Raw genomic sequence first — 17,417 nt, 5'->3', positions numbered from 1 at the left:
AATTATTATAAAATCTAAACATTAATATTTTTCAATTTGATTTCTAGATTGTGCCACCTCTGAAATCAATTTTTAGCTAAATGAATCTATTAATTGATAGTTAAGAGTTCTAAAATTATTAAATTCTATTGCCTATGTGCATTGAGAACTATAAAATTTCAAATGAGAAAATGATTGAAAAATTGGTTACAAAATTTTGTTCTTATAAACATGAAATATGCAAGGTTAAGTAAAAATGTTTAAAAGTTTTCTGTATGGAAGGAAATTAGTATGGAATTGTAGCATTAGAACGGTTAACGTTTTTTGAATTACACATGAAATCTGTACATGAGTTGACTGTCTCTCCGGTTCAATTTTTGTGGGAATGTGAATGTAGTGCATCAAAAATTCAACGACTTAGACAAATGGAATTTGATATTTAGTGTTATGATAAAAATTGTAAATTGTATCAAATTTTAAATTTAATTTATTGAAAGAAAGACACTGAAATATATTTTCATAATTTTGCCACAAAACAGGCCATTTGTGCCAGTTTACTCAAAAGTCAGGAGAAGAGAGCATTCTTGCTTTTGATATAAGATAATACATGCCTATTCAGTCTCCCAGGCACTTCTCAGCTTTGGCACTTTCTCTGCAATATTTGCCAGAAATGCTGAAAAGAAATGAACAGAATGTTTAACATTGTTTTTATGTCAAAAGAAAATCTGGAGAAGATCAGTAATTTTAATGTAAGTACCAGTTGGCTGCCTTTGGTGACTAACTGGTTTGTTTGGAAATATTGATTGCATTTAATTTTATTTAAATCTGCCATTCTTAATGTGATGTTCCTGAATTCCACAATAGATTGGGTTAAAACTGGATTACTGATAGACTTTAAAGCCATGTTACTATAACAGCAATCTATAGACTTGTTCTGTTTATTTTGTAAATGTGGCTTTGTAATGGAATCAACTGTCATTAAAAATATGTCTGATTGATCTATCTATAATTGCACATATCTTTTGCAGTTCTTTCTTTTACTTTCCTATTCCTCAGACAGTAAATAATATGCCATCAAAAACATAACTTGTAAAAAAACCAAGTCTCGCAAGTCAGTTCTTCTATGGTAAAAAGCTGTGAGATCCATGTAATACCAAGTCGATCAATTTATTCAGTTCCTACTTAAGGGTCCTTCTATCTTAAGTTATTACGTAATTAGCTAACTTAACAACACCTTATAGTGACCATATCAATATTAAAAATCTTTTATGGTTTAAATAAATAGATTGACTTGGCCATCGAATGAAAACACAATGCATCTTTACATTAAATTAGATTACATTAACATATTATATTAAATTAGATTGTTTATTGCGATTGCCAAGTCAATCTATTTATTAAAACCATAAAAGATTTTTAATATTGATATGGTCACTATAAGGTGTTGTTAAGTTAGCTAATTACGTAATAACTTAAGATAGAAGGACCCTTAAGTAGGAACAGAATAAATTGATCGACTTGGTATTACATGGATCTCACAGCTTTTTACCATAGAAGAACTGACTTTGCGAGACTTGGTTTTTTTACAAGTTATGTTTTTGATGGCATCTCATTTCTTTTTGTAGATAGTCCTTTTCTTATTTTTGTATGTAGTCTTCCTCTTTTTCTTTTCCCGTACTACATCTTGGGCTTCAGCTTCAGTTTTTCTCAAAGCCCACTTCCTGTTTCTATGGGTTTTTCTCGTAAACTTTGATGTTACAATTTTTGACAAGTCTGGACGGTAAATGCTTCTTAGTCTGTTGTATTCACAAATTGAGGATTCCTGCGCTTTAATACTTCCGAAGTCGACATTAATTAGATGTAAGCCGTCCAGACATGTAACTCTCGAAAGTGCCACATAAGCTTGACCGGATGTGAATACTGCAGAACCGATATCCATCAGTGCATTATTTAGACTTAGGCCCTGACTTTTGTGTATAGTTATAGAATAGGCTATACATATGGGAAACTGTTCGCATTGAACATAAGCTCTGTTAATAATTTCAAATTTAGTTTTGACCGGACTAAGCTCGTAAACATGTTCTTTATTAAATGTAATGTATATTTTCTTAATTATTTTTGTATTTTCAAGGATCAACCTTTACTCTTTGCACTATACCGATAGAACCATTAACTAAACCAAGACTCACGTCAATATTTCGCCTTAGCATGACTTTTGCTCCTATTTTTATAATTATGTTCTCTTCCAGGCCTCTAGTCATAGAAGCATCGTCTTCATATTTTTTTATGCCTTCACGAGCTCTTTTTGTTAGGTATCTGGGGCAATCTATGCTATCTACAGCTGTAAGTTTTATTTTGGGATGTGGAAGAGATTTAAGCATTACAGTATTTAATTGTTGACACATGTTTTCTGTAGGTAGTAAGCAACCGGTATCATCAGGAAGTTTCGAGAGGTGTTCAATTATTTCAATCAATCTGTTTTCATTTGAATTGGATTTGAGAGTTATTAATCTAGTCGAGAATAAGTCGCGGTCTTTTTGTGTAGTCGCACCTAATCTTATTCTATTTAGCATTTCAACAAAGTCAGAATCATTGAGCTGTCGCATGTTAATTGTAAGTTCATCGTATATGAACAGTTCAATCCACAGATTCGGTATACTGAGGGAACCTAACAACTTGTTAGTTTCAGCAGTTGATAGTTTTTCACAAGGTGACTTTTCTCTTACCGGCGGAAGCTGAAAAAGATCTCCGAAAACTACAAGAGGTTTTTTTCCAAACCGCCCATTCTGATCGTCACTTGTGTCGAATATTTCAGATAAGCGTAAATAAATGTATGTTAAAGTAACATTGGATATAATCAACACTTCGTCTATGATAAACAACACTACTTCTTTCAAATCTGATCTCAGAACTTGGAGCACTTCATCAGAAAGTGGCTTGTACTTCGGTTTTTGTTTGTGTTCTACAGGCAGCTGCAATAGTCTATGTATAGTCAATACATTCACATTGAATGCAACTATTCCTGTTGGAGCATTAACTGCCACTTTTTTGTTTAAATACATCTTAACCCAAACTTTCAAAGTTTTTTTTTATTAAAAAGCTCTTTCCAGTGCCACCAGTTCCACTCACAAAACAGCGTAAAACGTCAGCGTTATTATCAGTTGTGTCCATTTTATTTGTGATCATATCGAAGATTCTTTTTTGATCGGCATTAAGTTTTGAGATCATACTTTGAAGATCAGTTTGCTCTTCTTCTACGACATTGATTCTCTGAAAGTCACCCATTGCGTTTGCAGCTTCCACAGCTTCAAGAATTATTTCAAATTAGATATTTTTACAAACCTGTAATTTTGCTTCCCAGCAGCGAATAGTGTCATCATAAGAAACACCGTTTTACAGTAATCTGTATTGGATGCCGAGCCAGTGATCCCAGAGCTTGGTGACAAACTTGGCGACCATTTGGCAATTTGGCGGCGAATTTTCCGACAAAATGGATAATGCTCGAAACTTCGAGAAATTTATCGATCCGTCCCTTATTACTCGCATATTTTAGTTTTTCATTGATTTAGACACTAAAAACTAATTGTATTCTAAATTTGAAGCTTCTTTGTCTGCTAGAAGTGCCTTAGAGTTTTGATGATCGATCAGTCAGTCAGTCAGTGACAAAATTCACAAACTTTGACTAGTTATAATTCTTAAACTACTGGTTCAAATTTAATGAAATTTGAAATATACCGTGTTTATATAATGCTTGCTTGGTTACTGAAAATTCAGGCTTCTAGTTTTATCTACAACGAAGTTATAGAGGGTCAAAAATGGCCTGAACTGCTTCGAGAAAAGGATGGTACGGCCGTGCCGCTTGTTTTTGCTCGACTTGGCGGGGGCACTTCCGTGCCCCCAGATCTTTTTTCCTTAATCTATTCAATAATGTGATAAAATGAAATGATTAAATATCTGATGAAACAATAAAAATACCTTAAATTTCTTTACAGAAAATAGGAAATGTTGTTAAAGAACTAATCAAAGAAAAAAATAATAATTTACAGAAACATTTCATGACAACTCAAATTATATTACTAAAAACAAAATTTTTTAAAATTAGTTTGAAAATAATTTTTGTGCTCTAATATTTTTAGAAGTTATTGACTAAAAATGCCAATATTATGCTTATCCTTTAAATGATTAAAATCCATATAAAATTCAAAAGAGGAAAAAATTGCTTCAAGTTGTCTTCCATGGTGCATTTTTGCAACTTCTTTTTCCGATTCTTATGTAAACAGACTAATCGAGGGATTCTACTGATATGACTTTCTAAAGATTGAGGTTGAAAGCTGCCTCTCACTTTCTTGGTTTAATGCAATAAAGTGTAAAGGCAAGTGATCCTCACTCCCATGATGGCTTGTACTTCTGTGTGAGCGATGGAAATTTAAACAGCTCTATAATGGGGGGCTTTAATGCATTCATTTTAAATTTTCTGGTGACTTCATCATTTTGATTATCCCAAGCAATATCGCAGGGAGGGAAGTAGGAAGTTCGTTTGTGATTCCTTCTGTAAATTGTGCAGGTAATACACAGAATTTTGCTTCTTTAACTTTCAATAATAAAAACTAAAAATCAAATATTAACTTACTCGATTTAATATTTGATAACATTATGAAAATAGGTTGAATTCATTTGCAGCAATAAAAATTGTTATAAATTTTGTTAAATGTTTTTTTAAAAAAATTGTCAAAATTTCAAAAAAAAAAAAAAAGCATTATGACTAAATTAGAAATTATCAATATCAGAAATTATCAGTAAAAAGTCTACATCAAGTCTTGCTTAAATTCTAATCAATAAAAATTCTAAGAAAAGTTTTTTTTGAAAAATTTGTGAAGTGCTCACTCAAAGTTTCCAAAGTTTATTTGTACCAAATTTAATAGCTCTAGGACAAATTATCTAAACTATAAATCCCAATACATGCTTACATAGATTTTTTAAAAAATTTTTTATTAAAAAAGATAGACTAGTATATATAACAGACATTGCTTATTGCTTATGATCCGTCCCAAAATAGCCCTAGTGTTGCTTCAAACGGGACGTTAATATAACTAAACTAAACTAATTATTGCTTATGATGAAAATATTATTAATAGAATATTAATGTATTATATTAATATTACATATTTTATTAATAGAAAATTAAATGATTGGTTTAAAATCATAAATTCTTCATTATCACCATCTTTATAAATTTTTTGAGCAAATTTTTAAGAAAATCTATTGAATATCTCCTATTTTTGAATTTAACTTTTATTTATACAAATTTAGGTTTTTAATGCTTTTTAATTTTGACTTCTTATCACGCATACAGTTTCTTTCCCTAAGCATTTATATGCATGACTAGATGCAATAACTTTTTTCAATGCAGATTTAAAATGAAAAATTATACTATCAGTGATGAAATATTGAATTCTTGTATTTCATGTTAGTTAAAAAAAAATTCTATATTTAATTTTTTTGAAATAATGGAACTATTTTTATTTTTTTATAGGATAAAGTCATTACTACATGGGAAAAAATCTATGTGAATCAGTATTATAAATTCTCAGACTTAAAAGTTGGAATATTACAAACTGTAAGTTATGGAAACATTCACTTACTTCATTATCTTTGACAATAACATTTATTTTTTAATTTCTCAAAAATTATTGTAATTAGTTTGTAATCTTAATTTTATTGCAGTTAGCTTACAGGATATTAATTTAAAGTGTTTATTGAATTTTTTGAACAAGGTGGCATCTGTAGTCATGACTCATAGCTAATTTCTAAGCCTTTAAGTATAGGTACACATGTATGATTATCTTTCTCAAAATGACATAAACGAATATATTTTATGTAGAATCAATGAACATATTTTTGAAAAAAATTATATTCTAAATTTTTATAGTTTTCCTATCCTATTCATCTTATGTAGTAAAATATTCTTGGCACACTAAAAGTTTAAGAAAAACAGAAGATCCATTCTTTTGTAATTATAAATGATTGATTTTGAGAAGCTTCAAATATTGCTATTTTATACCGTTTCAATGATTGTCTCAAAAAAAAAAATTCTCCAGTTTTTATTTATTTATTTATTTTTATTTTAATCTCAAAATAACTGTTGAAATTCTGAAGTATTGAAATTTAAAATTTCATAATTTGGTCAGTTTTGATTACAGAAGAATGAAATGTTTTTTTTTATATTTGAAATACTATTCTACCATGAATATTTTATCAAATATAATTCAAATTAATTAAAATAATATTAAAGCAAAATTAATAATAAACATAAATTTCATAACTTTTCAGAAATACAATTATTTACTTAAATAATATTAAATTTAATTATTTACATCATTTAAAGTCCTTATTTTTCAGTTGAAATAGTTCAATCTTTAACAATTAAGATATTTGCTATTGTATCTCTATTCCAAAGGACATCCTGCTTACGATTTTGTTTAATTTTAGATAAATTTTTTGCACATGACTTTATTCATGGCTGCTTCAGCGATGCATTATTGAACTTTGAATTAAGATAGAAATTTGAGAAGAGTTATTTTACTAATTTTACAGCTCTCGATTTGAATCATTGATTATAGAATTCTATTTGGTGAGTGCATGGTGAGAACAAGCGTGATAAGAGATAATGATGTTTTATTCTGCAAGAAAGCATGAAAACACAGCATCTCATGCATTATATCCTAGTTCAGGTGGCTGCTTGGTGCAAAATCTTGCATCCAACACTTTGTCTCAATTGGAAGTTTTAAATTGGAGTAAGGAAATGCTTTTGGAATAGAAATATGTCTTTAAATAAATGCCTTAGATATTTATCATATTTAAAATGTGGATGCAAGGCTGATCTTTGTCAAATTTTATTTAAATTTAAATTTTAGATCTTTAAAATTTTTATTTTTGATAATAATTGGATATTTGCTTGTGTGCTTAGGCAATTTTCTCTGTTGATCATTATGTATGCATGTGTGTATATATATTGTTTTGCTTTCTAATTTTATGCCTGTATACTCTCCAATCTTGCTTAAAATTACTGTAGATTTAACATTTGCATATTTTAAATCTATAATTATTCTAATTTTGCAATGTGTTGAGTAGATAATTGCCAATAATTTATTTTTATATACTCTCTTAAGTACTTGGATCTTTAAAAATAACTTTGTAATTGTTAATATTATTCTATTGAATTGAAAAATATCTGCATTAATCATTCCAGAGTCCATTGGATTGTATTATTTACAGTTGTCTAGCATGCATGAGAAACAGAAGTGCAGTGAAGATAAAACTGAAAGAAAACATTGAGCACTCATATATATATATATATACTTCAAACAGGATTGAAATACAGCCAGTAGGAAATCATAATGATCAGCAAATAGAAAATACTAATAAGAGAACCAATTAAAGCTACATACAATATGATGTGTGAATTCTGAAACTCAATGATGTAATGTACATTTACTCTAATAATAATTAAATTCCACCTTTTGTCTGTGAATCAAGTGTGCAAAATACTCTTAATGATTAATACATTCCCTTCAACTTTTTGGCCCTTACATTTTGTCAGATAAGAATTTTTCAGAAAGATTGGATTATGGCTCCTAATAAAGTTGTTGCTGAAATTCTTTTGTATTTGGGGAGATTATTTGTCACCAAATCTTACAACTGGTATCCATTTGATCATCTGAAAAATTCTCTTTACTATGAGACTAATTGCACTGGATATCAATATTAAAGATTCATAACGCTGTTTATTGATGATTTGAAATGACATTTATTGTGGAATTTCTGATTTTTGTTATTCATTTGGCTAATTAGATTTCCCAGCTTCATGAATGGCAGTAAGGGGTAGTGCCAAAAATTAGATAGTTTTTTCATTGCATAAATCAATATCTTATGATGGGAATAATATTTAGATCAAAAGTAGTTATATCTGATTGATCACATATACCATTTATACATATACATAATACTATCACATATGCTATACTGTTTTATTATCGCACTCCAAACAGATAACATTATGTTCACTCTGTAACTTTAAATCATTAGATAAATATATTTGTTTTTTATTTTTACTTTTGTTTATTTTGCAATTCTTTATAGACATGATGTTTATTTCTCTCTTTATTTAAGTCCCCAGGTGGAAAAATATTTTTACTGAAAACAACAGAGACCTCTACTTTTTCTCATATTAATAGACTCCAAATTAAAGAAGTAAGTATTTAAATATTTGAATTTGCTACTAATGTGATATTTTTAAAATTTGATTTAGATTCTTGAGAATTTTAATTAAATGCAAAAGTACTTTAGAAAATTTTCAAGGCACCAAATAAAATTATTTTTTTTCTCTTTGGTTGTGCACTTATTTGATAAAATCAATCTTTAGTTTAGTTTATAGATTTTAATATTGTTATTCATAGTGGCTTATCAACTCAAAATCCAAGAATGCTACAAAGGACAATTCTCAAATAAATTCTCTCAACAGCTCTGTCTGCGAGAGTTATCCTCTCAGCTTTCTTGATACTTACACAATATGATGTGCTTTTATGTTTAAATTCATGGTACGATTAAGTGAGTAAATTATGCATTTTAATCTGCTTTCTGTCAATATGCTGGTTTAAGAATTTATGCTTTATATGACCACTTGTCAAGATTTAATAACTTTATAAGACCACTTGTCAAGATTAATTATAAATGATCTATGATAAATAATCTATATAATGATGTCTATTAATATGATGTTTATAACAAATGATGTCTATAGTAAACATCATAAATGATGTCTTATTAATTGTGTTTTAGAGTTATTTTATTCATGTATATACCGACAATATGTCCTTTGATAGATATGCTCAAAATGAGAGAAAAGTCTTTAACTTTAGTTATAAACTTCAGATACTAAAATCCATTCTTCTAACTTTTTGCTCTTATGAGTTAGTGCTTATATGAATGAATATATAAGCATTCCATTCCTTCGCAAATTTGAGCCAAAATTTCGTGTAGATCTAAAATTTTTGGGAATTAAAAATATAGACAATGTATATAGCAGTTTATCTATCTTTATATCATGTGTAGTTTGCATTTTTCAGTTATTTTTCTCATATTCAAGATGATGGACAACAGACTTCCTTTTAACAAATTTTAACAAAAATTTGCCGGAAATTTGCAAATGGGATTAAAAACTGCCTTCAAAAAATTTAATCCATTTAACTTGTAGGGCTTCTGAATTATAGCGGTCAGAACCAGACATTCATAGTTTTAAGAATGAACTTTTAAGGACCAGAAAAGGCTTTCAAAATCAATAAATTTTGAGGTTGATTTTTTTTTTCCCTTGATGATTGCAACAATTTGTTATTGTAAATGAGAAAGTAGTATTTGGCAAAAGTAGAATATAGTAATAATTTTTTAGAAAATAGAATTGACTAAACAAACATATTTTAATTCAGTTTAAGATGTTAAATTTTTTTCATTTCAATGGAATTAACAGCATTTAATATTTTTTCAATCTAATTGAATTAAAAAATTATAAATGATTAAGTACATTGACAAGACAGTTTAACAAGGACATATAAGTCATTATTCATGTTCTCAATTAACAAATAAACAAAATGAAAATCTTTAAAGTAGTATTTTCTATTTTACATGATTGATTAAGGGGGGGGGCAGTTCAATGCAACACATGCAAAATCAGAAAGTTTCCCTTCGTCCAAATATTAAAACAAAATTAAGTGAAAATAAGGGCAAAAGGAGAAAAATAAGTTTGCTAGTTTGTTATTTACTATTTGAGTTGTTCCATGCAGTAAACTTGATATTTAATGCTTGTAATTTCCATGTGTCATTCCATTAATATATTTCTTGACATTTCTATGAATTTGTTTAATATTTTGAATGCTACATGATATTGTGAAATATCCACCACAAAAATATTGCTTGTCATTTTGTGTTAATAGGACTGTATAATAATCAAGGGTTTCCTTTCATTTTCACTATGTTTACAAAATGTGTCTGAGAATGATTTAATTGGATTCTTTAATATTCATTAACCAACATATAAAAATATTCGGCAAATGATATGAAATGAACTCATAAATAAGGCTTTTCAAACTATAGAGGAGTGCTGCAGCTTTGCAGCTTTAATGGATAAGTTGTCCTTATTTGTTATGCTATATATGTTTGTACAGGCTCATGCTGTCAACATGTGCAAGGTTGCCCAGTAAAGAACAGCATTGAGTAAAAGAGATACCAAGTTCTACCTTTTAAAAAAAACTTTTCAAAATATTTAAAGGGGAGGTGAAACTCTAATACTTATTAAAATAAGCAATCCATCTCACTGTCTGGATGAAATGGAAAATTCTTATCTTGTTCAAGCATGGAATATAATTCTGATGCATATACGATAGTAAATGCTGTCGACAAACTGCTTATTCCTTATTTTGTATCTTCTGTTGGTTGCTGCAATCCTAATAATGTTTGCTTTTTTGAAACATTGTTTGGTCATTGACGGTTTGTTATTATTATTTGATAGTTTTTATTATTTATTCTACATAAAAAATAAAGTAAATGTGTGTGAATTTACGTTAAATTTAATTAAAATTTTTTGTTCAGAAAAATAATGTTTTACGCATAGTTACTCAAAATTATTTGTTTTTTTTTTCTGCATTAACGATTATTAATTAAAATTAAAATGGATAAGCCGAACACATTTTCAGAGAACATATTTACAATGTGAACATGACATGCATTTTTAAAAAATGTAATCAGTATTTTTAAATAACTTTTGATTTTGCTGATAAGGATCTCAATATTAGATTTTAGAGTGAGTGGAATATAGCATACATTACTAGATGCCAAATTAGAAACCTAACCAGTATCCCATTACAATATTTTGATAGACAAATATTTTATTAAGTATTATTGCTTAATTTAGTGTATTATGAACTTTGATATGCTAAAAATATTTTCTTTTTCAAGAAAATATTTATGTATTATAGTGTACTACGGACCTCATAATATTTTTGAGATATGAAGTGAAGTAAAAATATACAAGATGCTTTAAAATTAAATATTGGCAATTTTCCAATTTTTGGCTTTATGGAAAATTGGAGAAATATGTTTTGTTTGCTCATTATGTTTTAAATTTGATTTATTTCCTCTTACTAAATATTATCTTCTATAAATATTTGTTATACATCAAATAGTTCATATTTTTGCACTTAAATGTTTTAAAGTATATTTAGTGTTTAAGAAGTAAAATATTTCAAAAGTGACTTTCTAAATGTTTTTAAGAAAAAGCGCTTTATGCAGTAATTCTGATAATAATAATTTTATTTAAAATTCTTTGGTTTTCATTTTTTCGCATATGTTGTAAGAAACATAGAAACTTTTATTTGGATATCCAAATTTATTGAAGAAAAGCAAATGAGAGCAAATAACCCATAATTTAAAAGTTACTCAGTTTTTCCCAAATCCTCATAATACCCAAAGTAACACTGCCAGTACAAATTATCCATCAACGCCTCAGTTACCAAAGGAATCTAACTATCGGAAGGAATTAGAAACTATTTTGATCCGGGAATTATTTTCTATTTCAGTCGAGCTGGTCAAAATATCCAAAGAAATCATCATAAAATTCAAATTTGTTCCACTAGGTGTGTATGCTAGTCACTGATGATCCCCACTATTATCATCCCACATACAATATTTTAAGATTTAATAAAAATGCCCCTTGATATTATCAAAATCTGGCTTCCAATTTCAGTTACCCAAAAGACAAAAAATTGGCGTAAATTTTCCATGATACACTTTATAGTCAAATCTTTTCAAAGATTCGATAGTGGCTCACATGTGAGAAATAAACTTAAATGCTTTCAAAAAAAAAAAGTAAAATGTTGGTTTAATTTTACAAGAATGCAAACACCGATGTTGCGAGTTGGAATGAGTGTGGATAGAACCTGGGACCTTGTGGTTCGCAGTCGAGTAACAAGACTGCAATATAAAAGCAATTGCCCATGTTTAGTAGCTGCTAACTGGCTTATAAGCTTTTCACCACACTATGTTTTCTGAATTCCTGGTTTAGTAGTTACCAATTACAGATTATTTATTTTTCAGGAAAAGAACGGGAAAGATGAGACTTTATGCATGTAATCAAAAATTTACATTTTTGGTTTATTTTTCAAGTTACCCTCAGGCTAGAGTACGAATAAGCAGTCTAGAACTGCCATCCATATCCTTTTCTTGAAGTCCATTGATTGTTACACCTATTGCATGTGGATTGCATGTCTAGAACCTTACCTTATGTAAAATTAAATCCTTCTTTTCTTAAAGATGCAATTTGGACAGGCGAATATAGCTTTAATTTGAGATAGAAACAATAATCTTCAAAATTATCGCTTTTGGAATAGTGAAAATCCATTCTTTGTACGCGCAACTCATCATAAGTGGCAATTTTCTCTAATTATTAGCATTATGTCAGAACTAAGGCGTGAATTGATTTTGGTCTCGATCTTTGCTGGCAAAATCGAAACACCTATCTTTAAGTCACGACTGATGAACTCGATCGCATACACTCAATTATAATTAAAAGAATGGAAGTTTAAGTAATTGTCGAAGGTGCTCCTTTTGAATAAGTTTTTAAACACTTAAATTGATGTATTATTTGATCATTAAAAAAATTAAATACATTTTTATTTTTTGAATCTGCTTTTTTAATAATTTTTCATAATTTGTATATCATCCTTGAAAATTTCAATGAAAGTTTTGCTTTGATACCAGTCAGAGATATGAATAAATCATCTGAGTCAATAAATCTGCCTTTTAATATCTCAGTAGCATTTACAGATAAAAGCTGAAATTTTGTGCCCTTATTGATGAATATAAGAAGAACAATTTAGTTATTGACATTTTTTCACTTTGGAGAGGTGGGTGGGTGAGACCATATAAAAATGTTTATGTCGTAATTTTGTATTATTCTCTACTGCAGAAAACTGATTATTATCCTACATTTTGGTACCTTATTTGGTATTTATTTATAATTGAATGTATATGTCTAATTGCAGTAGTTAAGGAAATAAGTGCTTGTACTATCACCTTATATATTTGGTATTACAACTATTTCAAATTCTTTAAACAATATAGAAGAATCCTCATAAGTGAAACTTCTTTTTTTTTAAAAAAAAAACTCTATATATGGAATTGTTTTCAAGAACTTAGGATTTTCTTTAAAAAAGTAGTTTATGTGCATCAATAAATAAATAAATTTTAAATCCATAGATTTTGCTCATAAGAAGAACTATAAATTAAATTAGAAAAACCCCTTTATTAACTCTTACTGCAATAAAAATTCTAATGCCATAAAATTTTTTCATAGGATCAGAAAAGCAATTTACAATTGTAAGTCATAGTCATTTAATAAATGTCAAACACATTTGAAACACTTTTATATCATTTTATCATTAAGATGTCCTTCATTGACTTCCGAGTAGGCAATATTTAATTTAAATTGTCCTGTATTCTGAATGTATATTTAAGATTGTGGAAGTGATTTTTTTGTTGTTATTGTTGCAACAAATAAACACTATTTGTTGGTATACTGTACCTGCAAATAACATTTTATCTATAGGTACATTATATTTATGAATTAGAATATAGCTTGAATTTTTTTTCTTCTGCATCTCAGTATACTTATATTGAAGTTTTTTTTTTTTTTTTTTTTTTTTTTTTTGTATTTGGGAATATTTATAGAATTATTAAAAGAAAGATTAATTTTATTTGTGAGAATTTTCAGTGTTTTATTGGTGGCATGTAATATTTTAATATACATTAATTTTATTTGGGTGCTGATTTCTGGTTCATTTGATTTTGATTTATCATTTTTTAAAGTGATGCCCATATAAATCAATATTTTATTCAATTTTGTATGATTGTTTTTCAAATTTGTGAATATTTAAGATAAATTTGTTTCTAACTTTTCCCTCCATCACTAATACTTGCATGAATTTTAAATTAAGAAATGTATACTTGTTTTGAAGTCTTTTCAGTTACTTTTGTAGGCAAAAAATTAAATTGAACAGATCATATGAATAATGCTTTCTCCAAAGATATGGTATCTACCAATCAATTACTTTATAAAAAATAATCATGTGTGTATCTTTGATATTTAGTTAAAATAAGAAATTACGCATTTGTAGGTAATGAAAATGTTTAGAATATAAGGCCGATAATGAAAAACATTGTGGGGAATCATTTATTGACTTATTTTTTAATTAAAATCAGGAGAAAAAATTAACTTCATAAAAGCTTTATCATTTATTACTAAATTGAAAATACTAATTTATTCCCAGGTTTTGCACTTCTTGTGTGTAATCATTGTTGGTCTAAATAAGGTTATTGTTATAAATCAAAGACTCATAGAGCACAAAGCAGCCTCTCTCCTTAATGCTGACATGCTCAAAGCTAATATAATGATATGAAATGAGAACCAGTTTTTAGTGCATTATATTTGTAAATAATTGACTCCCTAGATTATTTTTATTTATAATAGCAAATACATATGCTAAAACAATGTTGAAGATATTTATGTACCTATATTTATTCTTAGTTTCATTTGGTGGAGAATTTGAAAATTTTAATTTCATTTCCTGGAATTGATAGATTAATTACAAGTTCAACATCTTTTGGATCTAGTTTAGTATCCTATCAAGTAAGTGAATTTACAAGCATGTAATTTATTATTTGGTTTGCTTTCTAAATAAAGTATGTATTAGAAACTGGCTACATAATTACATTGAAAGTTTTCATATTGTATTATTTTATTAAATTAAAATTTATGTTTATTTTTTATTTTTTCCATTTAGGGCCTTGTAACTAAACTAAGAAACTCAGAAATTGGAATTTATGAATTGGATTCTAAAGTTTTATTGTACATGACTTTTAATACGGGTTGCATAATGCTCACTGTAGGTTCAGAAATAATTATATCAAATGCTCATCTAATTAAAAATGATAGAGTGAGTATATATTTTTACAAATAATCGAAAGTGGAAAAATATTACTTCATTTAAGAATACTTTACCTTGAATGAACTTATTTTTATGTTCTTTGTTTGTTTCATGCTTATATTGATAGAATTTTGTAATCGTTTTTTTTTTATCCACTTCTTAATGCATTTAATGTGTTTTTCTAATGCAAAACAATATTTCAATATTTTCGAAGTTAAATTATCACTCAATTGATTTAATTAAATTTTGATTCCAAATACTGGCATCATTTATCATCATTTTTTAAACTAATATTTTTTTTGAGAAAAAATTGATTTCAAAATTCCATAATATCTGTTCCCTGAAGAACTCACTTTCTATAGTTGAGTAGAGCTGTCTCAACGCGAAGGTATCAACTGTCATTGCATTGTGTGATGTTTCCCTTAATTGCAAAATATGAGAACTCTCATTGAAAAGCTGTTGCAATTCTGTTTCTCTCTCATGGACAACCAAAAATCTTACTTTTTGTCTATGTATGGTAACCCATTAAATGGGTGGTGCATACACCTTGAGTCTGTTTGATTGATAACAAGTTACCCAATGTAATTACATTGACATGGCAAGCTTCTGATCCCAATTAATCAATTTTAACATTCAATTCTTCTAAATTAATTTAATATGTTATATTTGGTGTAATATATACCCAGTCCTCTTGGATGTTTCCAATGCCAGCACTTTGGATATTTACTTGCATCCTTTGTGCAACAAGGAGTCATGATGTACATGGTGTACTTTGAAAGGGAAATATGCACACCAGAAATGGGGCCAGATTTTTTTTCCATGAAATTGCCTTGCATAGAAACTCAGAAAAGAATTCATCTGCATTAAAATAAAAAGAAGATTACATAATCTGGAAACAGAAAAATGATCAAATCTAAATGCTTAAATATTGAACTAATTATGCTTCATATGTGTGTGCATTTTCGTAAATGAGAGTATCTTTCTCTCCTCAAACAAATTTACATTTTTGTTCCTTTTGGAACAGATTCAAAAATTGATGCTATGTCACAAATATCATTTCCTATAACTGGGCATAAAAATTCTATTGAATCTTGGGTCTGAATCTGATAATCTCTGTTAATTTACTATTGACTTTGTTACAAGATTTTAATGAATTTCAAATTGCCAAGAAGTAGCCAAATAAAAAACCTAAGACTGAAACAAGTATAAGCAATGAGGAAAAAATTCTTCTTTTGTACAAAATCTTTCATCAGTTTTCAAATCAGTTCATTACAGACTGATGCTGATACCATTCCTGTTTCTACAAAAGTAGTGAAAGACTTAAAATTTCCAATACAATATATCAACTTCTATTCATTCTACAAATCAGCCATTAAACTAATCAACCATTCATGTAACTGATGTTTGAAAAAATTATATGTAATGAAACAATTAATTATGATCCATTGAGATTATTAAAGAAATCTCATTGGTTCATCGGTAATAGGTGATCAGTAAATCACCTATTACCGATCAGTAACAATCACCACTACTATTGGCTAATTCTGTTTGTCTTGACAAAGCAACTGTGAAGAGAAGACTGAAAAAAAAAAGACCCTCTTTAGATAAATGGATAAAAAAAATATACAATTTGAATTTAATCATTGATCCTGTCCATACCAATATTTAAAAAACACCCAATTAAATGATTACAGTGATTTTAATTTTTCTTGTCAAATGATGCAAGAACTACTTTAGTCATATTTCTGATTAACATGTCTTATTATTCTTATGATATTTGTGTTTTTAAAATTTTCTGTTTTGTGTTTAAGTTTTGGCTTAATGATTTTTTTTTTATGTTTAATTACTGTAATGAATTTTTTGGATTTTATTCAGTTTTATCTTTCAATATTCATGTATATGTCCCCCTCCCCTTTGCTTACTCTTTTGTAAAAATGGTTAATTTGTGCACTATAAGGTTAATCAAAGATAACACTTGCACCATTAAATTAAACCAGTCTACGATGTTTGTAATAATGAATTATAAATTAAAAATTGAAAGTTAAATTGTATTAAAAACTTTCTACTTTTTAGCTCACTAATAAAAGTTTGTTTAAAAGCTATTATTTAAAAAAATATTTTAAATATAAACCATTTATTTAATAAGATATTGTAACTGTAACCTGGCATTGAATTTGGTAAAAATAATTGTCATATTTTTATTAATTGTAATTAAGATTATTAATGATTGCAATAATGTCTATAAATAGCTATAATTCTATTTTTTGGGACTTTTTATTTAAAAAAAATCATTTATGGATATATTGTGTATCTGTTTAATGTATGTTTTATTAATAAGTGTAATCATTCAATAAATAAGTTATAATTATATTTTATGTGTACACCAAAACTAACAATGCAGATTTG

At 27.8% G+C, this 17,417-nt stretch overlaps 1 protein-coding gene across 5 annotated transcripts in view; it reads left to right on the top strand.

Moving 5' to 3' along the window:
• LOC129964118 (uncharacterized) overlaps positions 1-17,417 on the top strand; it is a 58,373-nt gene that overhangs the window by 9,064 nt on the left and 31,892 nt on the right. For 3 of the 5 annotated variants that reach the window (XM_056078815.1, XM_056078809.1, XM_056078823.1), the window contains 4 exons: positions 5,513-5,596; positions 8,149-8,229; positions 14,612-14,713; positions 14,868-15,020. In XM_056078815.1, the coding sequence (XP_055934790.1) occupies positions 5,513-5,596; positions 8,149-8,229; positions 14,612-14,713; positions 14,868-15,020 (420 nt within the window). Of the gene's footprint in view, positions 1-5,512; positions 5,597-8,148; positions 8,230-8,435; positions 8,587-14,611; positions 14,714-14,867; positions 15,021-17,417 lie in introns of those variants that run through there. The other 2 variants (XM_056078838.1, XM_056078829.1) reach the window with 2 other exon arrangements.

This window comes from Argiope bruennichi, chromosome 1 (assembly GCF_947563725.1).
Source record: "Argiope bruennichi chromosome 1, qqArgBrue1.1, whole genome shotgun sequence".
Lineage (NCBI taxonomy): Eukaryota > Metazoa > Arthropoda > Arachnida > Araneae > Araneidae > Argiope > Argiope bruennichi.
The sequence above is the reverse complement of the archived record's forward strand: the minus strand, read 5'-3'. Positions and strand labels throughout refer to the sequence as shown.